The 26900-nt window shown below is 40.9% G+C and overlaps 1 protein-coding gene across 1 annotated transcript in view; it reads right to left on the bottom strand.

Moving 5' to 3' along the window:
• The window catches only part of MACROD2 (mono-ADP ribosylhydrolase 2), a 1997895-nt gene that overhangs the window by 161304 nt on the left and 1809691 nt on the right, over nucleotides 1-26900 (bottom strand). The window contains exon 10 of the mRNA XM_049699229.1: nucleotides 12978-13019. Coding sequence (XP_049555186.1) covers nucleotides 12978-13019 — 42 coding nt within the window. The remainder of the gene's footprint in view (nucleotides 1-12977; nucleotides 13020-26900) is intronic.

Raw genomic sequence — 26900 nt, 5'->3', positions numbered from 1 at the left:
CTCTTTAGTTTTTAATGAAAATGTTTTTTATAAGTATAAAATAAATCTTGATATATATATATATTTCAATTACACATAAATTTAGAAAGTTGAATATTAAACTCTCCAAAGTCTGCCCCTGTCCCTTCTCCACTCCTCCAAGATAATTCCTGAGGTCATTTTGATATGTATATCTTTCCAGACTATGTATTATATATGTAGATATGTATGTACATGTACACAGTTATGTATTTTATATGTATATTTGTATGCATATACTATCTACCATCTATGTATTCTTTCTCTGTCTATCTATCTATCTATCTATCAATCGTCTTCTAATCTACTTATCGCCTTACCTATCCATCTGATTCTTGAATACATGGCTGAGCTGGCGCTTTTATAATGAACTTCTAAGAAGCCAGAAATGACAAATGATATTGAATCAAGATTTCTAAGCAAGCACTGAAATTACTGTTTGCTTTGAGGCGTCTGCCAATCTCAGATGGTCTAGACCCTAGAACCGTGGTTCTCAGATTTGAGCATGCATCTGAATACCGGGTGGGCTTTTAAAAACACAGATTACTGGATCCTACATCAGAGTTTCCGATTCAGTAGGTCTGGGATGGGGCCCTAGAATTTGTAGTTCTAACAAGTTCCCAGGTGATGCTGGTGATAGATACAGGAATAATCATTGAGAAACTCTAGCCAGAATTTGAATTGAATGCCACGGCACGGCACGTGAGGTGCAGAGGGGCAGTGCTTTGGTTCTGAAAATAGTGGGGAATTTGCCTATCTCAGCTTAGCATTGGCTGGAGAAGGAAAAAAGGAAGATAAAAGTATCTGTTGAGATTTCCTAATCTTATACGTGCACTCATGTGGGCTTAAGGACAAACAGCAAACAAAACAAGAAATACAACTTTAAGCCAAATATGTAGTTTAAGGGATTCCTAAATTGGCAGCATCTTCAAGTATTTCAGAAAACAAAATATAAATAAATAAGCTTTTAATCCAACTTAAAAAAATTCCCACAAATAAAAATCCAATGAACATGGCAATAAAGAAGGCAAAACACACAAGGAAATAACTACAAGCATGAATCTGCAGAAAAAATAAACTGCAGAATTTTGATTTATACAGAGTGGAGACATTGAAATTTCAGATACAGATTTTTAAGATATTTTATGTGTTAATTAAATAAAGAGTGACTAGGTATATCTGAAAAAGAACCAAATAAAACTTACAAAAATGAAAACTATAATAACTGAAATAAGAAACTCAGCAAAGAGTTAAACATCAGATTGAAGAAAGTTGAATAGAAATTAGCAAACTGAATGATAAACTTGGAAAAAGAAACCATCAAAGAGAGATAGTGGCACAGGAAAAAAAAAATGCAATGTAGGTTAAGAGTCATGAAGGACAAAGAAAGAATAGAAGGTAGTGTAGAACTAACATTTGTTGAGGTAATAGGTGAAAAACTGTCAGAACTAATGAAAGATGCCCATGTTCATGTCCAAGAAGCACAGCAAATCCTAAGGAGGATAAAGAGAAACCCACACTGAGGTATACCACAGTGAAACTGAGGAACACCAAAGATAAAGAATAGATTATCAAGACAGCTGGAAAGAAAAGACAGATAACCTAATGATATACAATAATTGGACTGAGAGATTACTTCTTAACAACTATAGGATCGATAAGGACTGTGGGAAAATATCTTTAAAATGTTGCAAGAAAATAACCATCAACCTTGAATTTTTACTCAGCAAAACCACCTTAAAAAAGAAAAAGGAAAATAACGTCTTTTCAGACAAAGCCTGAGAGACTTCACTAATGGAACTTCTAGAGGATCTACTTGTGAAGGATAGAGGAAAGAGATTGAGAAAAGCATGTTTTATGAAAGGTGCTAAGATTCTGTAATCATATTCTTTCAATTAAATATTTTGTAAGAAATAAAATTGGTTTAAATTATTGGGAGCTGCAATTGGTGGAATGGGTATTAATCAGGCTTTTTTCAAACAATTATGCCTATGATGTGGTGGTTTACGGATAGCATTACCATTTCTATCACATGCCAGACAAACAGTTAGTGGTCTGAAATTGCTAATCATTTCACTATTGGCATTGCATTGCAGCGGGTCAAATCAAAGTATACTGTGGTCCATGAAATTTCAATGAAAATAGAACTCTATATCCAAAAGTCCACAGTATAAAAAATGCAAATAATCTTAGAAACTGATTTTTAAAATTTGATGTTCAATACTTTAGTTACATATTTAAATATTTAAAGCTAAATATTTAAAGTTAAATACTTAAATATTTATAATATTTGCTTTCACTCAAAGCTGTAATGATGGCAACATTTCCTCCTTCAACAAAACGAGTTCTAATTTCCAGAAGAGAGAAAGGGAAAAAGATTAGAGAAGCTGTGTTGTTTCCAGAAAAAAATTATTAAAAATTATTATTAAAACATTAAAAAATTATTAAAACATTAATAAACTGCATAGACTTGGGCAAGTTAAAGAACTGTTTGCAGCTTATTTTATCTTTTTTTTTTTTTTTTTTTTTTTTTTTGCGGTACACGGGCCTCTCACTGTTGCGGCCTCTCCCGTTGCGGAGCACAGGCTCCGGACGCGCCGGCCCAGCGGCCATGACTCACCGGCCCAGCCGCTCCGCGGCACGTGGGATCTTCCCGGACCGGGGGCACGAACCCGCGTCCCCTGCATCGGCAGGCGGACTCTGAACCACTGCGCCACCAGGGAAGCCCTGCAGCTTATTTTAAAAACGGCTCTGTAGAATGAGAAAATTTGACCATATGCTCTCAAGATTCTTCTTCTGGATCAAAATACAGCTATTATGGTTATATATGCTGCAAAATCCAAGTGAATTTGTGTTCCAACTCCACTCTCCATGACACTGTCTGAGAATGTATATTACAGGGTGAGCTGAGGTGATCAGTAGTACCTGTAAGTGTTGGAAGCAGGGCAGGGAACCCAAAGGTAGGAGAGAAGTGAGATGAGGCCAAGTGATGGGGATTTAGGCTGAGTGATCTCTAAATAAAAATACCAGAAGTTTCTCTTACTAAAACATATTAGAGAGATGACCAAGTTGGAAAAGGACTGATAACTCTAAAGTAGGAAGACTGCAGAGAAGGGTCATGACCCACATTCCCCTTCTATCCACTGATACACTAATCCATTTGCATATCCAGTACGAAAGAATGATTGCAACTCTTTGAATCATAAGAGGAAGTGAGACATATGCAACAATACAACACCTGAATACAGGACATAGTTTATTTTGTCAAAATACTGATAAATAACAAGTCCTCTATCATGCCGTCATCTACCACTGGCATGTCAGATTCTGCTCCCTTTCTCACTCCTTTCCCAGCAGCTTTTACTTTCTTATCTTGGAAGCATCTTAGGAACAAAGACGCAATCCCCACGTTTCTGTAGAGTGACTAACATTTACATTTCACCGTGATGCCACAGACCAAATGCCCCTGGTAACAAATGAGGGCACTTTTGTGACTCAGAGCAGATACTGGGATGACATATTTGGGTGAGGTGAAGACATAGTATTTAGTCATATTAGGATTATGAGATGGTTTTCCTAAACAAAGCAAATTATTTAGGAAATAATGAAGTTTTCACACATTTGAAGGAATAACTCAGAAGAACTCCCCTGTTAATTAAGTGACAGAACTGCTGCACTGTATGTGCGCCACCTCCCATGTGACACTTGGAAATGACAGCAGCCTCAGGCTCTGGAAAACAACCTTTGATGTGGGTCACACATGGGATGGGAACCACTCAGTGAGGTGGAGCCTCTCCAGGGAAAGGGCAATTGTTGTTTTGCCCCTAATCCATTTCCCAATCATGGTCTTAAGAGACTGTCCAGGAAATGATCTAATTCTAGTAGGAGGTGGAACCCTGACTAGTCTCCCAATCAGATCCTAACAAACCCCCTCCAGCCAATGAGAGAGCTGCTGCCCTTCTCCATGGTTCTAAGTGTTCTCTGAATGATTCTAAACTTTCCAGCACATTTCAGTGACTTAGGACAATATGTACCCTATCATGGTCCTGATTATGATAGTAATTATAATGGAATAGCCATCACTAATGGACAGCAGACCCGTGCCAGGCACTTTACATAGACTATTTCTACTGTTTATCCCTTGCACCTCACCCAGAGGGCAGAGGACGTTTACTGCCACGCCTGTCTCCACATCCCCTCACCTAGGGCGAGCCTGGGAGAAGAAACAGCCCCATGGTGTGTCTCTCTCAGATCCACCTGCCTGCAGAGAGGACATGTCCTAGCTTATTCTCACCAGGGCAGCCTCTATCCAGGCAGTCGAGTATACCAAGGACAGTGGTACTTGCTTTTAAGGGGGCAGAGTCTTTCATATTCAGGAGTGAAACCCAGCATTAGGGAGCCCATCTGGGGGCAGCATAACCAGAGCTCTGGTCTAACCTCATTAGTAACGAAGCTAATATTTTTGACTTCACTCTCTTACAGCTTTGCCTCCTCAATTGGTTCTGAGCCTGGATGAGGGAGAAGAGAGTGTCATGACTTATTTAGAACCCGTCACGCACACAGAGGCTGTGCAGTCATGGAGGTGAGGTGCTCAAGGTCTCCTTTCAAGAGACAACCTGATGCTGGGAGTCAAGTTGGCTGACAGCAAGCAGCGGCCACACTTTGGGGATTCCAGGCAGTATTATGTTCCTGTCACTTTCTCCCCAAGCCACTTGCAGCCAGAGAGCCCTCAGGGGGGAGGGGACCCTGCAGCCCAGACATTCCTGCCCAATGCAAAAGCCCTTTTATCCAGTCCTTGCCTGGGCTTCCCCAGACTCAGACTAATTTGCAGACGGAGGCTCTTCCAGCGCATCTGCCTTCCTTCCTTCTCTCCTTCACCTACTGCTCCCTCGTCTGCTCCTCCCCTTTCACCCAGTACTTTCTTGCCCTTCTACTTCATCTTGGCATCTTCTTTCCCAAAGACCCAGGCAGACACCATCAGTATTATTGTACTCGCCATCTCACAGTAGATGAAGCATGGCTCCAGGCAAGAAAGTAGAGGCATAAATATGTTCCACTGTTAGAAGTTCATGCATACCATTAGGTTAGAGGCTCACTTTACAAAATACCTAAAGATACCATTTTAAATGAAAAACTTGCATATCTTATAAGTGTACTCGTGTTGTAAGTAAGAGAGAGGGCGTGTCGTTTCTTCATAAAACTGAGCCCAGTTGGGCATGCCCATTCAATGCATAAATGCAAACATACATTGGCTTCTAGAAAGGAGAGAAGAACACTAAAGACAGGAAGCATCTCCATCTCCCACTCCTGAGGCTTGCTTCTGGACTCAGAATGTGTTCATGAGAAAAACAAATGATCCAATAAGACAATAGCTACCATGCAACTCGTCACACACAGATCTGGACCTTCACCCTTGCCTGATTTCAGAGCACCTAACTGGTAAGCACTACCCACCACTTCATACTTTGTAGGAATGAAAGATACGTCACACTGAGAAAATGATTTTTTTACATTTGGTTTTTCCCTTAACAAACTAAACCTGAATCTACTATTTCATCCTCCTATTCAGGGGAGAGTAAACGTACTAAGAAAGGAGAAAGACGTGCCCGGGGATGCTTGAACCCTTAGAAACATCTGAATATGAGGAGCATCCACAAAATTGAAAAGTTAAACAGAAGTTTCTTTTCATGGAAGCTTTTTTTTTTTAAGAAAGGAAGAGCTGGACTTACCCTCGCTAGCGTCCTTGGAACCTTCTGGCTTCTTTGCTTTGCTCTTCTTGTGGGGTGGAGAGCGGTCTTTTGGCTCTAACCCCTCTGGAAGCACAAAGATTTACTACGTTTTTATTTAAATATTTACCGGTAGGGGTTCAAAATTATGCTGGTGTTTAATAATACATATATTTTTTTACTAAACCCACACATATAGTGAAGCTTAGTTGCAGGTTTATCTGTCATTATGGCCGAGCTAAACTTTGGCAAAGACCTGTGCTTCTCCAATGAACGTGGACTTATACTTAGAGCTTAAGCATAAACACTTTTTTAATTGCCATTATTAATGAGTCACACAAATGTGAAATCTTAAGTGCTTTTTTTTAAATTAAAACATTTTCCACACAGCAACCCCAAATTATTATTACGTTTTTCTCCAGGAGAGTTTGATTTAAAACTTCATGGCTTGATTGACAGTTGCCATTGTGTAATTTCATTTTAGCCCTCAAAGTAGGGCTAGACGAGCTGTAAAGTCATCTCATTTTGGGGGGTTACAGTGGGGCTTGAAATTATCTCCTTCTATCGAACAGATTTCTTTAGTAATCCAGAGTCTAAAAAACTTCTATATGTCCCCGATTAAATTATTATCCTTCCCACTCTTCTCAATGGTCCCCCAACCAAGTCTATCCAAGAAGGCTAGTAATATAAATTCTGAAGACACTTTTTAGGAAAACTATCATTGAATTCATCCCGTTTGGGTATCGGATACTTTGTTAGGCATTAATTTATATCTCCAGTCCTGGTCTTTCCACTTCTCAAAGCTTATGCCTTCAATGGCCCATGTGGCATCTTACTTTGCATTTGGACTGGATGTCTTCTGTTTGCCCTTTCAGATCCACTTTCCACCCTTCACCCCCCATCCCCAGCCCCCTGTGCTCTGGGAGACTGTTCTTTATGGACCGCACCAATGAACTCCCCAGCTCACTGGCTTCCTGGTAGATCCAGCCAATGGGGAGCCCAGGGCATTTATTTCCTAGGCTACCAGTAGTCTTCAAGGGCTGATTGTCTCCCTCAATCTAAGGTCACAGCTCCTGTCAGCTGATCTTCTCCTCACAGCCCTCTCTGTCTTCTGGGCCCTGTAACAACCACCTCCTCGTTGTCCTTTCAGGGCTGGCATTTACCTGAACCCCACTTTTCTCTAACGATTCCCCTTTACTCAGCTCCCATCAGGCATTTCAAACTTATGTAAATAATCCCATTAGGCATTTCAAACAACACAGCCAGAACGATACTCTTGATGTCTGCAAGCCTGTTCTCTCTATAGTATTCCACATCTCAAGGGATGGTATGACTTATCTACCCAGGAATTCAAACCAAAAACCGAGATATCCTTCATATTTCTCTTCAATTACTTTTCCTATAAAGCAATCCCACCATAATAAGTCCTATTAGCTCTGCACCAAAATAGATCCCATATTCCTCTACTGTGCTCATTCTTTGCAATCAGCGTCCTAGTCTAAACCAGCAGCATCTCTTACCTGGGTTACTACAACAACCTGAATTCTAACTTCCAGCTTTCTAATCTCCCTACAATCTATTCTCCATGTAGCAGCCAGAGTTATCTTTTAAACATAAACCGTATCTCATTGCTTGCTTGCTTGTTTAAAAACCATTGCTCTTAGAATAAGATCCAAATCCAATTCCATGGTCCAGGACAACGTGTCACTTGGGCTCCACCTACCACACTAGCCTCATCTCCCACTTGCTCTTTGGCTTCAGATTTATTAACTCCCTTCAGTCATTTCTTCAATCAGTTCTATGCTGGTTCCTGCCTCAGGAACTTTACACCTGCTGCTCTGCCTTTCCCCTGACACGTATATTCATTCATATATCTACCTCCTTCCCATCTTTTAATCTCAGATTAAATTCAGCTCCCAAGAAAGGCCTTCCCTGACTACTTAATGTGACGGGTCCTTGGAAGGAAAATCTCTCGCAAACACATCATCTGGTGTATCTGAAATTATCTTGTCCCCTTGTTTATTTCTTTAATGTATGTCTCCCTTCTCAAACACCCCCTACTCTGAGAATATAAGTTCCATGAGAAAGGGCATTTGTCTTCCGTAATCTCTCTTGTGTCAATGGTGTCTGGCAGCGCCTTGAGAATTTCATTTCAAATTCTGTTTTATATCCCCTTCACCCAGGCCTTTCTTTAAGGCCAAGATATAATGGGGCTTGTGCGTAATTCTCACCCTTTCAGCAGCTGTTACCTACTCCAGGATTCTATAACTACACTACAGAGTTATGGCGACTCATTTTTCTTTTCCCATTTATTATAAAAAGAACAGAACAAAACAAATGCATTTGATAGATGTGCTATTAAAAACTTTGGCATTATGGACTACAAAGGTTTTTGGGCACTAGCGTTAGGCTTTCTGTGGTTGCAAGGCAGTCACATCCCAGGTCACTACCACGACCAGGGTGAAAAATGTTGCCAGTGACTACATTAGCAACTCCCTCAGCTTTCTGTCACCAGGTGCGAGATGGATACTGACCCTTCGGAATAGGTTCAGCAAAACCAGAAATGAGATGCTTGGAACAGCTCACTGAGCACAGATGCTGGGTTCAAAGGGATTCATAAAATGAGCAGAGTGACACTTGCAATATCTCTGGGAGAAGACGCTAACCCTTCCATGCCCTGAAATGCATCATCTGCAACTGCGACCAAGAGGAGAGTTTCCATTGCTGGGAGTTCAACTCCAAAGCAGCATTTCCTGAAAGTGAGTTTTTGAGAACTAAATTCTGAATTCTTGATTTCCCACCTGAATGGGAATTCTTGGGGAATGGGTGAGGTTTAAAAAGACATCTATTTGCCCACATTTTGAGCTGTTTACATACCCCAAAAGTACAAGTGCTTCCTTTCTGAAGAAGTCGTAGGGCACTCCTGGGGTGGTCAGTGGGCACGGATACATGTTAATTATGAGCAGTCGTCTATGACATAGTATAGTATCATTTCATAACACCCATGGAGACACTGAAATGAAAGTCACTGCTACATATGGCCTCTGGGCCCATGTTTCTACTCTCCCTCTTGGCCTGGGGGAAGCTAGAGGAACATTCCTCAATAGCACCCCATGCTTCTCCTTGACATTGTATCATACTGTCTCTGTTGCCTCTATTTCTGGCAGAGGCTGGAACGCTGGGGTGTTGTTATGCGCATGTCTTTGCTCCCTGAGGAGCTCAACAGTGCTCCGGGCTCTTAGGTGGCTGACCTGCCACAGGTGGCTGCTGATTTTCTGCCCCTGGGGCTCAGGTTGGGGTCCATTTCAAGAGTGCATGGTCTTGGAAATGAAAGGACATAGGGAAACATTTACTATGCTCGGCTTAAGTAATTAAAGGACTTAAAAAGGATCCTAGGCATTTAAGTCAGGCGGCTTCCACCACCTCCCATGGGGGCAGAGCCTCTCCTTAGGATGATCTTATCTGATACCATTTGATATGCTTTTGCTTCTCCTTACTACTAGAGTCTAGAGACAGGAGCACAAGGGTTAAGAATGTGAGCTTTCGGGTTAGATATAGATACTGGGATTCTGTCTCTACTATATAACCAAGGAACTAATCCCCCCTAAGCCTTGGATAATAACAGTCCCCGTCTCTTAGAGCTGGTGCGTATCTTACGTGAGTTCATGTATGTGGAGTGATCGGCACAAGGTACACCCTCAAAACCTGGCTCGGCAGAGGTGTGCTGGGGCTGATGGGAGCCAGCCTGCCCCAGCTGGTTGGATCTCTCTCTCCTCCACTCCTACATTCATTGGACTCATGCTTGGCAGCTTGAACAATACCATGGTAGGCATATTTATACCCAAGACATCTGAAAACTCTTCAAATTGGGGCTCCCCCCCCACCCAGAGAGTACGTTTCCCAGCACCTCACTGGTTTTTGATATCCAAATTATTATCCACTATCATTCACTAGCATATGCTGGCTGGGTGATTCACCCAAGCAGCCCTTCACTGGCATCAACGGTATTCTTACAAATTCTTCCAGCGTTTCTACTTGTATGAGAAGAAGAGGTGATGCAGGGCAGAGGGAAGGCCAGCAGTTCATGGTCTTCGGAGGCTCAATCAGACCCTTCTCAGAGACCCGCACACCTGAGCGTGAGACTGAACGGACAGCCTGCTCGCCAATATTCAGCAAGGCCAGCTGGGCCTCCATGGACCCATTTTGCACACAGTCCCCCAGCACTCAGATATTGGGAATGGAGAGCAGCTTCCCAAGCCCATTCTGCCTGAGTGACTTAGCATCCTTGGGCCATTCAGTGTGACACGAACAGCTGAATCCAGCTGCTGGAGACAAAACCCCCAGGACACTTGGTGGGACTAAAATCAGAAATAATGACCCACTTAAGGCCCCCAAACCTCAAATGCTGACTCCAACCTTGTGGGCTCTGCATTAGCATTAATAATGATTTCCTTGAACTCACTCAGCGGTTCGGATAGCTAGCTGCATCTCATTAAGAAGTCAACCCCCTTTGCCTAGAAATGTGTACTTATGTCACTTCAGGCAAAGATCCTTAGCAAGATAAGCTCCTTAAACTGTCTGGCTGAAAGGGCAGTGCTCCCCATGACTGAAGGATATTCCAGGGATACCTCACATGAGCAGGATACATTCATACACATGAAATGCAAGCATTAATATTAAATGCATGGACTCTAAGACAGGGTGACCGCTTAATGTCTTTTTTCAACCTATGGTTCTTTTAAATAATAAGATATCCTACCTAAGTACAGGAATGGATATTTTAATTGAAAGTTTGCCTTGGGCTTTATGTGTTACAAAAGGCAAGCGGAGCCCTTGTTTTATGTTGAATTTTCTCAGAAAAAGACACTGAGAGAAAGGTTTGAGTGCAAGTACTTAATTTGAGAGATTACCCCAGGAAGCACCAGAGGGGAGTAGGGAAGTAAGACTGGAAAGGGAGGACAACCAGTTAGTGTGTTAATGAGAAAGTTCTGCTGTGGACAATCAGGGCTCAATACTGCTGGGAGCCTCTGGGCGATGGTACAGAATCCCGCTGTCCAATACTACATTTTGCCAATGATACTTGAAATGTGAAGAGTCTGATTTGGAATGTGAGTGTGAAATACACACAAATTTCAAAAACTTAGTATGGAAAAATAAAGAATGTAAAATATCTGACTAATATAATTTTTATATTGATTATATGTTGAAATGATAATATTTTTGATATATTATATTACATGAAATATTAAGTTAATTTCACTTGTTTTCTTTTTACCTTTTTCAATGTGACTACTAGAAAATATGAAATTATATATCAGGCTCACAGTTGAGGCTGCCGTTGTATTTCTACTGGGCAGCACCGGTCTAGCACATGCCTCAGATGTGTCCTGCAAGAGGTTGGTTGGATCAACCAACTGTCGGCCAACCTTGGCTGAGGTCTGCTCCAGAGAAATTAACTCCCCGGTACTTTGAGTTTTCTTTCATGAACAGAGACAAGCACTCAGCTGAAAGTCACAAGAACTTTCCTTAGAAAGCTGTTGGTATTATACAACAACAGTGAGAGCCAAGGGGATACAGGTAGGGAACCCAGAGCTGCTGTATAGTCCCTATTCTACCTCTTGCATTCCTGCTCCTGACTTTGAGATCCTCCGTCTGCTTCTCATGCCCTCTGAGTCCATGGTCCTGGGGAGACCACAGGAACAAGAGTGGATAGAAGCTACAGTCACTGTTCCAGTGAACTGTTATGAAGGAAAGGAACTGATGCTACTCCTTCATGAAGACAGTGGGAGGTCAGGTGAGGGAGAGATGTAACTTCACAAGGAAAAGGACGATCTTAACCAAACCTTGCCCAACGAGACTGTCTGCCTCACAGTTTAAAGAGCTCCCTGTTCGTGGAGTTGCTCCGACCCAGGTTGTCAGTGATTTGTAAGGAGTTCTGGCAGCAACAGGATGTCACACAAAATTAGGGCCTCTAAGATATCTATTTCAGTTTTGAAAACTGGCTCCATTTCATGTCTAGAGCAGTGTGATTGCCAAAATGAGAAACACGGGGCTCTCATCCCAGAGAATTAAGCCCTATGCCTTCTAATATCTGTCCGATATACTGAGTGAGAAAAGCAATCATCCACTGAGCGTTTACTATGGTCCAAGGAACATTTCGGGTATGATATCTCATTTAGTCCCCCAAACAAGAATGTACGGTAAGAGTTATTGCCCCCCGAAGTGTAAACTGAGGCTTATACAGAAAACTCTAATTCATTCAGTGGAAGAGCTAGGATTGAATCCAGGCCTATTGCTTCATGCATTCGCTACCAAGTTCATATTGATCTCAGGCCAGAGCCAATGCTGTTAACCACTAGATTTCTCTCACCAAACACTGGTTGTTTTTGAGGAGTAGGCATGTATCTCACTTTCTGATAATGAGAGCAATACATCATATGTAGAGAATGCATTTTCCAAAGATGGCCTCAGCCATTTTTCAGGTCCTACCTGCTGTGTAGAACCTCACTGCTCCCCATCAGGAAACTGAGTCTATTCTCTCCTCCTCTGAGCCTGGGTGGGCTTGTGAATAACCACTCCAAAGAAAAGAGTTTGGTGGAAGTAATTATATGGGATTCTTGAGGATGAGTCTTAAAAGGGATATGTGTCTGGCTTGCTCACTCTCTCTAGAAAAAATCAAAAGGAAGCTGGCTGCTGGGAGGAAGCCCAGGTCACAGGAGGAGGCCATGCACAGGTGCTTCAGAAAACTGCCCCAATTTAGGTCTCAGCTAACAGCCCTGTCAATCACCAGCCAGACATATGAGTGAACAAATCTTCAGGTGATTCTAACCCCCAGCTGCTAAGTCTTCCTGTTGAGGCCTCAGTGTGGAGTAGTATTATCAGATCACCCCTGCTGTGTTTGGTCTGAATTCCTGACCCATAGAATAGTTGAGCATGTAAGTGGGTGTTTTAGACACTAAGTTTTGGGGGTGATTTGTTACACACCTCTATTAACTACAACATCATGTTCCATTTTTACCTTAGCTATCAGGAAGCTCAAATTCAAGTTTAATGTTTAAATACCATAACTGCATTAGCTGTTATTTTATAATAACATTTCCTTAGTTTATAACCTTGAGTGTACATTTCTATTTTATTAACCTTATTTTGTCTTTCTTTGGAAAATATGAGGTATACATAAACAACAAAATGATCCTTGCCTATCCTGTAAGAATAAAATTATAAATTTAATACCTGAATCTTCTTTCATGTCAATGTCTTCTTCTTCATTATCATCTATTAAAAAATAAAACAAAGAAAAACTCATATGAAAGCTAGAAACACCAGAATTCTCCAATTTGACTAATAAAAAATTGAAGAAAACAGTAGAAAAGAGAGTGCTAAATTATGCCTTTCTACTGTCTTATATTATCATGCTAAATTAAGAAGAAAGTGTACACATTAGAGCACAATTTAACACCTAGGGTTTACATTTCCTTTAAAAGTTATTACATATTTATAATAAACTATATATGAAATAATTTGTTTTATTTATCAAAGTTACATATGGTCACTTCGGTCATTTTAATTCCTAAAAATATTAAAATCACAGATTTTAAATGCCACATTTTCTGCATTTATTAAAGGTATGTATGCTCACCTCAAGTTTCTGAGAAAATGCAGGCATCACTATTTGGTTGTAGGCTGACAGAATGTCCAACCCCTGCATTGCACCAGAAAAAGTGCTTGTTTGCTACACATGCAAATCCATACCTTTAACCATGTGCTTTCACATGCTCCCACCAGTTGCTCCATCCCCATTTAACTCCCCTCATCTCATCTCCTATTGTAGGTCCCTTTAACTGGACACAGATGTGTACTTCCTCTGCCTGCTGAATGACGTATTTGCTTTTTGAACTAATATGTGTTATCATCTCTTCTCCTTAAGTGTTCCTCACATCTAGGAGGTGCCAAATCCTGTCCTATTTCCATGTTTCTTCTTCTCTGCTCACATTATTACAATCCAAATTCCAGCTCTCAATGCCATTCACCTTCCCTGTTTTGTGGTTTCCCAACTGCCCTTTTCTTCTTCCCACTTCTGACACCAATTCCTTTTACACATAGCTGCCAAATCAATCTTGAAATACAATTCTGATCTTGTTCACAACCATTCAGTGACTCTTCTCTGTCTAATGAGAAAAGTCTAGACTCTTTGGGGTAACACTCAAAGTCAACAAGATCTGGTTCCGAACACCTTTCTCAGTTTCACCACCCCTGTTCCACTCATGCTGCCACCTACACACATGACAACACTTGACCTTTTTCCCAATTTTTTAAGGTTTCCTTTAGCTTCCTGGAAGCAATGCTTTTCTCCACCTCTACTCACACTCATCCTTCCAGGCCAAGCTGAGGCAGCATAACATCTGCTCCACCCAAGTGTGAATGAATAGTGTCCCCTTTGGTACCTTATTTTTATTGCCTTCTGAGTATGGACTTTAAGGACCTTTAGGCTTAGATCTGCATACTGGCCCCTATATCCACTCATTTACTAGGTATCTGATCTTGGAGAAATTACCTAATATTCCTGAGTTTCAGGTTCATCAGCTGTAAAGTGGGATAATAACAGTGCCCCCCACAGAGAGGTGTTATAAGGATTAAATTAGATAATACCACATAAAGCACTAGGACAGCTACTGAAACATCATTAAGTGCTAAATAATAGTTATTATTACCATCAAATCCCACAGTCTTGTTACTTGTTAACCTACCTGTCTTCCACAGACCCATTTCTAGGTCATAAATTCTTCAAAGATAAAGCTTATGTCTTATGTTCCTTTGTATTCCCTGGCATCTAATGCAATTGATTACATAGTAGAATCAATAAAGAAATTTCTGCTGAATTAAATTTCTGACTTTTTTTGTTTTGCTTTATTTTTTACTTTTCTCTGATTTTTTATTAGTCAAATTGGAGAATTCTTATGTTTATATTTCTAAGTATCTCTTACATATTAGGACAGCATGTATCTAGAAGACAGTCTGTAAACAATAAGGACTCAGTAAAGATTTGCAACTTCCTAGCCAAATTTATTCAATATGGCACTCTTCTAAGTATTATTAATGACGATTAGCAATATACTAGTAGGAATGGAAAATGCCTTTAATTTGAGGTGTTACAAGGGTAATTCTTGATGGTCACAGCTAAATTTTAAAGAAGTAAATTTTCTTCCATTCAGACTGCTAGAAACATTAGTGATTTTCTGCATATTTATTTCTTTCATTCTTTCTATGAATATAATTTTAAGAGGAAGAATAGCTATTTCTTAGAAATGTGATTTCTAACCAAATGATTATCTAAATGCTACAAAGTAAAATCTTCACAGATTCTTTTCTGAACTTAATATATTTAAACAGAATTTTATTTTCCAGAACCGACTAAAATATCTAGAACCATCTCCATGACAACAGACTCTGTGGAATCTCAGAGTGGGATGGAAAAGTCTGTAGTTTCTAGGGGAAAATAAAGGAAACGTCAAAGATCTCTCTGATTGTCCCCCAGGTGTCCATTTGTCCTTCTAACAAACACTCATTGGTAGCTTAGTAGGTGCAAGGCTTGGTGCTTGGGGAAACAGAAAATACAAAGATGAATCAGACACTTAAGTAGAAACTTATCTAGTAACTTATCAATAGTAAGGAAACTAAGACACACAGAGAAATTTGAACATATGGTAGGGAATAGTCAGTGCCATTACAAAAGGTACCAGAGGAGGGACAGATGCTTCCAGTCAAGGCTACTGGGAAGGGTTCTCAGAAATGTGACATCAGAGTTGATATTTGAACTTTATAGACTGTACTGATAGCATCATCCCCAGAATGTTCCCAAGGTGTTGAAGGATCAGACTTGGTGTTATTATTCATTCATTCATTCACTCATTCACTCACTCACTCACTTATTCATACAGAAGTTAAGAATAAATCCAGGACCTATATTCAGACTGCTTGGGTTCACTTCCAGGCCAAACTATGTATAGCTGGGCAAACTTGGGCAAATTATGTAAACCTACTCCTCAGCTTCCTCATCTGGAAAATAGGGTTAATAAAATTACCATTCTTCTAGAGTTGGAAATACATGTAAAATGCTTGCACAGAAGGAACAATCAATAAATACTGGCTGTTACTGTTATCATGTCATTATGATGCCTGCTTTTACTGCCTAACCATTTATTGGCCAACACCATGTGCCAGAACTATGCAAGGCCCTGGAGCTACAAGGTGACACTCCCTTCCCTCAAAGAGCTCACAAAGAAGTGGGTGGCATAGAAAAGTAAGATAACAATCAGAAGAAGAAGTAACAGATTCCCTGATGCAGGTGAGAAGTTCTGTTGGGAAACAGACAAGAGGCAGCTAAGTCAGAGAGGTCTATGGATGGTTTCCAGAAGAAGTGAGGCTTAAGCTGAGTCCAAAGGGTGAGCTGGAGTTAGCCAGGGGGAAGTGAAAGCTGCACTAGGTGCCCAGTAGGTGTGGGTGCCCTGCCTACACCCCTTGTTCCTTCACGCTTCAGTGCTTTGCCAGCCTGACCTCCAGCCACCAGCCCCTGGGTATCTTTGCCTGAGGGCTTTCTCTGAATTGCTGTGTCATGGAATTACCATCCCCCGCCCAGGGCAGCCTTTCACAAAATGACTGACAGGATTTGCATATAAGGCCTCCAGCTCCCTTCTCACGTGGCGTGTTTTACACTGTCTCCTAGAATCTCCCCAATCCGAAGCATAGGATAGAGTCCCAGTGGTCTAGTGGTGATAGGCTTAAAACTTACCATTATTGCCTTCCTTCCCTTCCCTGCCTTGCTTCTCCACTCCCCTGCTGGTGTTTCCTGATATTTTCTCTCAAATAAATGATCTCCACTTGAATTTGTGTTTCAAGTCTGCTTCCGGGGTGGGGTATGGGTATTCAAACTAAGACAAGGGTAATCGCACTCAAGCAGAGGGAAAAGCAGCTAAAAACACCTGGATATGAATAGCCAAGATGCTTTTACGGAAATAAAACTAGTTCTGAATGGCTGAAGGGAAGAGTTATAGGAGGAACTACGGTTAAAGTGATCTGTTCTAGCTATCAAAGGATCTTCCATGTTCCATGCTGAATATGACGGTTAATTTTAATTTTATGTATCAACATGACAGGACCGTGGAGTGCCCAGACATTTGCCAAACACTATTCTGGGAGTGTCTGGGAGGATGCTTCTGGATGAAATTAACATTTGAATCCGTAGACTGAGTAAAGCAGATTGTTCTCCCTAATATGGATGTATCTCATCCAATCTGTTAAGGCTGACCCTCCCACAAGTAAGAGGGGACTCCTTCTGCCAGACTGCCTTTGTGCTGGGACATTGAATGTTTTGTGCCTTTGAACTCAAAGTGGAACATGGGCTCTTTCTGGGTCTCAAGACTGTTGGCATTTGGACTGAAACTACACCCTTGGCCCTCCTGGTTCTTAGGCCTTCAAACTCCTACTGTAACTAGACCATCAGCTCTCCTGGGTTTCCACCTGTCAACTGCAGATCTGGGGTGTTACAAGGGTAATTCTTGATGGTCACAGTGAAAATCAGCTCCTCCATAACTGTGGGGGCCAATTCCTTATATCTCTTTCCATATACATATCATTAGTTCTGTTTCTATGAAGAATCTTGATTAGTATACCAGGTTGAAGCATTTTAAATTCATCCTGAGAACTAAGCAACTTTAAGCAGAGGAATGACATACCATCTTTCGAGCGATAACATGTTTTCATGAGAGAAATTTACTAAAAATAAATGCCTTAATATTTTGGTATTTGTGTTAAAATCAAGCAAGAGTACTTTGGCCCACAAAGTACCTAAAGTGCCATTACTTATTAATGAAATCCACTTTAGTTCAACGTTATTCTATATAATGTGTTCACCTGAGCCATATCTATGCAACACATTTCTAGCAAGAATTTTTTTCAAACAAAAGCAGGGACCAAAAGACAATGTATAAAAGAAGATGATAGCCTATGGAAATGGGGAGTCATGCCACTCAATATTGGGAAGCAGTTAAGAGATGGATGGAGCATGGGCAGAGAGCTGCCCTTTTTAACAGTTCTTCAAACATCATACTTCTTCATTAGAGGACAAAAATAAAAGGCTCTCATCCAGGGACTTGCCTGGTGGCGCAGTGGTTAAGAATCTGCCTGCCAATGCAGGGGACATGGGTTCGAGCCCTGGTGCAGGAAGATCCCACATGTGCAGGAGCAACTAAGCCCATGCATCCCAACTACTTAGCCTGAGCTCTAGAGCCCACGAGCCACAACTACTGAGCCTGCGAGCCACAACTACTAAAGACCACGTGCCTAGAGCCCGTGCTCCGCAACAAGAGAAGCCACCACAATGAGAAGCCCATGCACCGCAACGAAGAGAAGCCCCTGCTCCCTGCAACTAGAGAAAGCCCGCGTGCAGCAACGAAGACCCAATGCAGCCAAAAATAAATTAAAAAAAAAAAAAAAGTTCTCAGCCAGAGTGATACCATTTCAAAATAGAGAGCAATCTATCAGCTGTTATTGTTCTGTGTGTTCAGAAATGCCAATTCCGGAAAACCCCCTTCCCTTCCTCAGCAGAGACCACCCAGAGACTAAGGCTTCATTTCATCTTAAGGGGCCTCTTTGATGTCAGTTTCAGAATGGATACAATTTTTATTCAGTACATCATTCTCTGGCAGATTATCCTATTGAATTCTGCACAAAAATTACAAATATGACTAAAGTTCTTATTTTGGTCAAAAACAAGTTTGAAAAACAACTAGTTTCCCATGAATAACCAGTTTTCAGTAACACCTAGCTTTATGCAGTTCAGAAACTCCTTCATAAGGAAGCATGTAACCTACTTTAACGTCAATCTACTTCATCTTTTATGGGAGACAGAGCTACTATGAAAGATTGTTGTCTTAAAGATATCTGTCTTCAGAGAAGCAGCTCATTTCTCAGTAACAAACAGTCCCACACTTCTTTGAAAAATAAAGTATACCATGTGTTTTGCAATGGCTTGGGACGTGCCTTATTCGTGTACTTGCCTAGAGTTCCCATCACTAATGCAGTCTTTGGGGGAAGTAAAAAGAATAAAAACAAACAAACAGACTACAAAATCCCACAGAACTTCAGCCTGAAGTGTGGTCTCTGGACCAGCAGTATGATTATCATCTGATAACTTGTTAGAAATGCAAACTCCTGGGTCCCACTAAAGGTCTATTGAATCAGAAATTCTGGGGGAGGGATCAAGCACCCTGTTTTAATCAGCCCTGCAGGTGATGCTCGTGTAAGCCGCTCTTAAAAAGTACTGTTTGTGCGCTGGAGACGAGAGTCATTCAAAAACAGTAGCTGTCTCGTTTTATATCCAAGCTGAGATAGCTTGGATGTCTAACCAATACTGATGCTGGGAAGGGATGCCCACACCACATGGTTGTTGAGAGTAAGAAACAGTTATTCTCTTTATGAGATATATGTGCTTGAAGTCACCCAGCTAGCACGTAGCTGGAGGGCATGGTTATCATGGTCCATGGCCAGGACCCTCAGATTGGCTGAGGAACATGTACATGGAGACTAGCTCTGGATTTAAAGAGGCCTGTGGGTTGCATGGAAAAAGGAGTGTGTAACAAAGGAAAAAGTTACCCTCATGGGCTATTAAGGCAGCCTCTCCACTCCCAAGGGGGGACAAAAAACTGACAGGTACTTGAAACAGATCATACAATATCCTCCTCAAAATTTCAGGGACACCTACACATATGGGCAAGTCTGTCAAGCAGGACAATTGAGATGATCTTCTTCTGGCTTTTATCTCATGTGCATCCGAGTCCTCTCTCTTAATGCTTGATTTTCATACCACAGGCTGCTTCTGCATCCCTTATGTTTTAAATAACTCATTATCCAGGGCTTCTAGGAGCAATCTGTATTTGCAGAGAAAAGAAGTATTATTAGCAAAAATAAAGTGCTCCAAGCTTTTTAGGAGTTCCATGAAGTAAGGAAGATATGGGTATCCTCATGGCTTCTTGAGAAACTTGACAAAGCAGAAATTCCAAGCAAAGAATGACTGATAAAAAGGAATTCTTCAGAGTGAGCATCTTGCCATTACGTTGAAAACTAGCACCCTCTGGACCTAACAAATTGCTAACTCCATGTTATGCAACGTCATTGAGAGGGTCAGGAGAAAGTTTTTTTTTTTTTTTTTTGATTTCCTCTTTGATTTCTTCCGTGACCTTTTGGTTCTTTAGTAACGTATTGTTTAACCTCCATGTGTTTGTGTTTTTCACGTTTTTTCCCCCTGTAATTGATTTCTAGTCTCATAGTGTTGTGGTCAGAAAAGATGGTTGATATGATTTCAATTTTCTTAAATTTACTGAGGCTTCATTTGTGACCCAAGATGTGACCTACCCTGGTGAATGTTCTGTGTGCACTTGAGAAGAAAGTGTAATCTGCTGTTTTTGGATGGAATGTCCTATAAATATCAATTAAATCTATATGGTGTATTGTGTCATTTAAAGCTTGTGTTTCCTTATTAATTTTCTGTTTGAATGATTTGTCCATTGGTGTAAGTGAGGTGTTAAAGGCCCCCACTATTATTTTGTTACTGTTGATTTCCTCTTTTATAGCTGTTAGCAGTTGCCTTATGTATTGAGGTGCTCCTATGCTGGGAGCATATATATTTATAATTGTTATATCTTCTTCTTCGATTGATCCCTTGATCATTATGCAGTGTCCTTCCTTGTCTCTTGTAACATTCTTTAAAGTCTATTTTACCTGCTTGAGTATTGCTACTCAAGCTTTCTTTTGATTTCCATTTGCATGGAATATCTTTTTCCATCCCCTCACTTTCAGTCTGTATGTGTCCCTAGGTCTGAAGTGAGTCTCTTGTAGACAGCATAAATATAGGTCTTGTTTTTGTATCCATTCAACGAGCCTGTGTCTTTTGGTTGGAGCATTTAATCCATTCACATAAAGGTAATTATCGATATGTATGTTCCTAGTACCACTTTCTTAATTGTTAAGCATTTGTTTTTGTAGGTCCTTTTCTTCTCTTGCATTTCCCACTTAGAGAAGTTCCTTTAGCCTTTGTTGTAGAGCTGGTTTGGTGGTGCTGAATTCTCTTACTTTTGCTTGTCTGTAAAGCTTTTGATTTCTCCATAGAATGTGAATGAGATCCTTGCCGGGTAAAGTAATCTTGGTTGTAGGTTCTTCCCTTTCATCACTTTAAATATGTCATGCCACTCCCTTCTGGCTTGTAGAGTTTCTGCTGAGAAATCAGCTGTTAACCTTATGGGTGTTCCCTTGCATGTCATTTTTCCCTTGCTGCTTTCAATAAGTTTTCTTTGACTTTAATTTTTGCCAATTTGGTTACTATGTATCTCGGAGTGTTTCTCCTTGCGTTTATCCTGTATGGGACTCTCTGCGCTTCCTGGACATGGGTGGCTATTTCCCTTCCCATGTTAGGGAAGTTTTCGACTATAATCTCTTCAAATATTTTCTCTGGTCCTTTCTCTCTCTTTTCTCCTTCTGGGAACCCTATAATGCGAATGTTGTTGCGTTTAATGTTGTCCCAGAGGTCTCTTAGGCTGTCTTCATTTCTTTTCATTCTTTTTTCTTTATTCTGTTCCACAGCAGTGAATTCCACCATTCTGTCTTCTAGGTCACTTTTCCATTCTTCTGCCTCAGTTATTCTGCTATTGATTCCTTCTAGTGTAGTTTTCATTTCAGTTATTGTATTGTTCATCTCTGTTTGTTTGTTCTTTAATTCTTCTAGGTCTTTGTTACACATTTTTTGCATCTTCTTGATCTTTACCTCCATTCTTTTTCCGAGGTCCTGGATCATCTTCACTATCATTATTCTGAATTCTTTTTCATTTAGTTGTTTTTCTGTGGTTTTATCTTGTTCCTTTATCTGGTACATAGCCTTCTGTCTCTTCATCTTGTCTATCTTTCTGTGAATGTGGTTTTTGTTCCACAGGCTGCAGGACTGTACTACTTCTTGCTTCTGCTGTCTGCCCTCTGGTGGATAAGGCTATCTAAGAGGCTTGTGCAAGTTTCCTGAGGGAGGGACTCAGGAGAAAGTTTTTTAAAAAGCCAAAATTGTTTCTCCCACTCCCGCCCCACCCCAAGCTGGTCCTTTGTCTAGAGGAACACTCAAATTTCATTACTTTATAAATAAATGAGTAAATAAAAGGCATTGCTTAGAAAACTGCATGGTTCTGCTGTTCCTGGCTTGGCCAACTAGGTACATGATGGTACCAATTACTGAGATATGGGGTTCAGGAGAGGGAAGATGGGGTTGGGGGAGAGACTTTGGATTTAGTTTTAGATGTGTTGAGGGGGAGATGCTGAGGGACTCCTGGCTGGAGATGGCCCTGTGCAGTGAGGATACCAGAGAGGGCTGGCAGGAAGAGAATTGGAGGACAGAATGGTCAACAGGATAAAGGCTGCCCAGGCAAGTAAGATAAAGGTTGCAAAAGGTCATGTGGAGTCATGTGATCGAATATGCACTGGTTTCAATAACCACACTTCACCCATTGAAGAGGTTCTGATAACCTCCACAAGGACGGTGGCGGTAGCAGGGTAGAGAGAATTGCATGATTGCTGTGGACTACAGAGTGAATAGCAAGTGAAGGAGACTGACAACTTTTCAAAGACCCATGCCGAGGGCTTCCATGGTGGCACAGTGGTTGAGAGTCTGCCTGCCGATGCAGGGGACAGGGGTTCGAGCCCTGGTCTGGGAAGATCCCACATGCCGCGGAGCGACTAGGCCCGTGAGCCACAACTGCTGAACCTGCGCGTCTGGAGCTTGTGCTCCGCAACAAGAGAGGCCGCGATAGTGAGAGGCCCATGCACTGCGATGAAGAGTGGCCCCCACTTGCTGCAACTAGAGAAAGCCCTCACACAGAAACGAAGACCCAGCACAGCCAAAAAATAAATAAATTAATTATTAAAAAAAAAAAAAGACGCACGCTGAGATCCCACTCCTGGGCATATATCCGGACAAAATTATAATTTGAAAAGATACATGCATCTCAATGATCACAGCAGCACTATTTACAATAGCCAAGACATGGAAACAACCTGAATGTCCATCAGCAGATGAATGGATAAAGATGTGGTACATATAGACAATGGAATACTACTCAGCCATAAAACGGAATGAAAATAATGCCATTTGTAGCAACATGGATGGTTTTAGAGATTATCATACTAAGTGAAGTAAGCCAGACAGAGAAAGACAATTACCATATGATATCAGTTATATGTGGATTCTGACATATGACACAAATGACCTTATCTATGAAACAGAAACAGACTCACAGGCATAGAGAACAGACTTGTGGTTGCCAAAAGGGAGGGCTGTCGGGGAGGGATGGATTGGGAATTTGGGATTAGCAGATGCAAACTAGTATATATAGGATGGATAAACAACAGGTCCTACTGTATAGCACAGGGAACTATATTCAACATCCTATAATAAACTATAATGGAAAAGAATATGAAAAGGAATATATGTATGTATAACTGAATCACTTTGCTGTACAGCAGAAATTAACACAACATTGTAAATCAACTGCACTTCAATAAAATAAATTTAGAAAAGCGCTAGGGCTTCCCTGGTGGCGCAGTGGTTGAGAGTCTGTCTGCTAATGCAGGGGACGTGGGTTCGAGCCCTGGTCTGGGAAGATCCCACATGCCGCGGAGCAACTAGGCCCGTGAGCCACGGCCACTGAGCCTACGCATCTGGAGGCTGTGCTCCGCAACAAGAGAGGCTGCGACAGTGAGAGGCCCATGCACTGCGATGAAGAGTGGCCCCCGCTTGCCACAACTAGAGAAAGACCTTGCACAGAAACAAAGACCCAACACAGCAAAAATAAAAATTAATTAATTAAAAGAAGGCTCAACATTTAAAAAAAAAAAACCTCTATTGTTTATCTTTATTCTTATTTCTGTGACTTATTAGGAATTATTTCATTCATACACTATTCCTTGAAAGTTATTACTTTTTCCTGCATTTGCCTCAATGTTTTCAACTACAGAACAGAAACCAGTCTACCCAGGATGTTCCAAGGGTCTTTCAAAAGCACCTTGTAGGGGGTTTTGTAAAGATGCCTATAGCATCCTCCCTTCTCCCAGCAGCATTTTGTCTTATCTTTTTAAAAATTTATTTAGTTATTTATTTTTGGCTGCATTGGGTCTTTGTCATTGCGTGCGGGCTTTCTCTAGTTGTGGCGAGCAGGGGCTCCTCTTTGTGGTGGTGCACAGTCTTCTCATTGTGGTGGCTTCTCTTGTTGCAGAGCATGGGCTCTGGGCACATAGGCTTCAGTAGTTCTGGCTCTCAGGCTCTAGAGTGCAGGCTCAGTAGTTGTAGTGCACAAACTTAGTGGCTCTGTGGCATGTGGGATCCTCCCGGACCAGGGATCGAACCCATGTCCCCTGCATTGGCAGGTAGATTCTTAATCACTGGAGCCACCAGGGAAGTTCCTTGTCTTATCTTTTATCAGAACTTCCTAATGAGATCAAACTCCGCTTAGTCAAGGCTTGTGTTCCCAGGTCTTTATTTGTTCTGCTGTTTATCAGCGTTTGCTACACACACTGCACATTCCCCCGGTTTGAAGAGACAGATTGCTTTCTGTCTATGCCTGCTGCTTGTTCCTGCATTCAGGCTGCTTGGTTACAGCAACACTTCACTGGATTTTCATTGAAGGCAAAATGTGTTTGTAGCTTTTGAGGCCCATCAAGTGGAAATAGTTAGCACCCATCTCCTAAGAAGGCAATCAACTCATTTATGTCACATTACAGGAAGCATGTCTTGTATAATTCTAACCATCGATGCAATCCAGACATTAAAAGTGTACAAATGAGCAAGAAAGTGCCAAGTCCCCGTAAATATTCATAATTAAAGAAAATTTTGAATTCTTTCATTCTGTAGATTTTTCTATACACTGAGTATGCCATTTTTAAAAAAATGTAAAATTCAGACTGGGTCAACAGCTTGGCTTGTGTTTTTTTCCTTTATTCAAAGACAACTGATAGATTAGTTTACTGGTGCTGCTATAAAAAAATTCTACAACACTTATAGTGCCTTAAAACAACACAAATTTCCTATGTTACAGTTCTGTGGGTCAGAAGTCTGACATGGATCTAACTGGGCTAAATCGAGACATCAGCAGGGCTGCATTCCTTTCTGGAGGCTCTGGGAGAGAATTTGTTTCTTCAGCTTTCTAGTTGCTAGAGGCCACCCACATTCCTTTTAGCTGTGGCCCCCTTTTCCACAGTCAAAGCCTCTCTCTGAACATCCTTCCAGTCATGTCTCCCTCTGGCTCTCTGCTTTCTGCTTCCCTCTCCCAGTTTTTATGGAAGCTTGTGATTATATTGGCTCACTCAGATAATCCAGGATAACATCCCTATTTTAATATCAGCTAATCAGCGCTTTAATTCCATCTGCAATCTTATTTCCCCCTTTGCAATGTAACCTAACATATTCACAAATTCTGGGGATGAAGGCATCTTTGCGGGGTGGGGCGTGGTTAAGGCATCTTTCCTCCTACCACATCCAGTAAATCAGGAAGCAGATTGCTTTGCAAAAAGAATATCTGAGGAGTAGAACTAAGAACTTTTCCATTTAGAAATAATAATGTCCTATGGGATCAAGTACATAGGATTAAAATCAAGGTCTTTTGTGAGTTTTTAGTTTTCAACTTCATTCTCTTGTATAAAAAGGTTTCTTCTTTGCTTTCTTTTTTTTTTCAACCTTCATTCTTTCTTCCTTTCATCTCCCCCTCTTCCCTTCTTTCTATTCGCCCCCCTTTTATTTTACATTTTCTTTCATCTTTCTTTGGTCTTTACTTCTACCTTTCCTCATGGTTTTGGTTATAAAAGAATAATATCTAACATCACGAAGACAAATGACAATCTGGGGAACTATTTGCAACATACATTTGAAAAGATTAATAGTTTTGATATACAAATAGTTCTTACAAATCAATAAGATAAATATGAAATGGTCAATATAAATGTGCAAAAGATATGATTAGCAATTTCACGTAAGACATTTAGAGATATAACAAACAACTGAATAAAGGGGATTAGCTATACTAGTAATAAAAGAAATGCACTTTGTTACCCACTAATTAGCTTATTTCATGTATAAAAGCGATAACATGAGAATATACACCATTGGGAAGACAGGGGGAAAAGTAAACTCTTACACACTGTTCATGAGAATGTAAACTCAGTACAATGGACTGTTTGTGTTCTCCCCAAATTCATATGTTGAAATCCCAACCCCCAGTGAGATGGCATTAGGAGATAAGACTTTGGGAGGTAATTAGGGAGATAATCCCATTCATGAGGGTGGAGCTCTCATGAATGGGATTAGTGCCCTTATAACAGGGACCTCAAAGAGCTGTCTTTCCACCATGTGAGGATACAATGAGAAAACGGCCACCTGCAACTCAGAGGTGGATCCTCACCAGAACCCGACCATGCTTGCACCATGATCTCACAATTCCAGACTCCAGAACTGTGAGAGATAAACTTCTGTTGTTTATGAGCCTCCTGCTTATGGTTTTCTGTTATACTAGCCCGAAAGGACTAAGATACCCAGGTTGTTCAACATGAGGTGTCACTGTTCATATTTTTGACCCTAGGAATGATGTCCCCTGAGTACATGAAACTCACCCATAGGGCCGCAACACAATGGCTGATCTGACAGAAGCATCTTGATTTTGTATGCATTTTGAAAAAGTAATGCCCCTTCTAGAAAAGTATTCTAAAAAAATTGTTGATGTGTGCCAATGTTTACCTATAAAGATGTTTTTCTCTAAGTGTTATTCATCAACAGGTAGAGAATAATTTGCATTGATAATTTCACAGTTCAACAGTATGGTTTGGGGTAAACATTGGGTCCCTTAAGATTATGTTATGGAAGAATACATAATGATATGAAAAAATGTTCACAATTTGTGGTATGTGACACACTGCAAGTTATAAGACTGCATTTCTGGTTGTTTTCCTTTTTCATTTTAAAAGATCTGAAGGATAAACAACAAAATCTGATTCATCTCTGAACTGTGGGATAAAAGGTGGTTTGTAATTTTTTTCTTTTGGATTCTCTATTTTTACTACAAATCTGTACTACTATTGTAA

This window comes from Orcinus orca, chromosome 16 (genome assembly GCF_937001465.1).
Source record: "Orcinus orca chromosome 16, mOrcOrc1.1, whole genome shotgun sequence".
Classification (NCBI taxonomy): domain Eukaryota; kingdom Metazoa; phylum Chordata; class Mammalia; order Artiodactyla; family Delphinidae; genus Orcinus; species Orcinus orca.
This window is presented reverse-complemented; position numbering and strand designations above follow the sequence as displayed.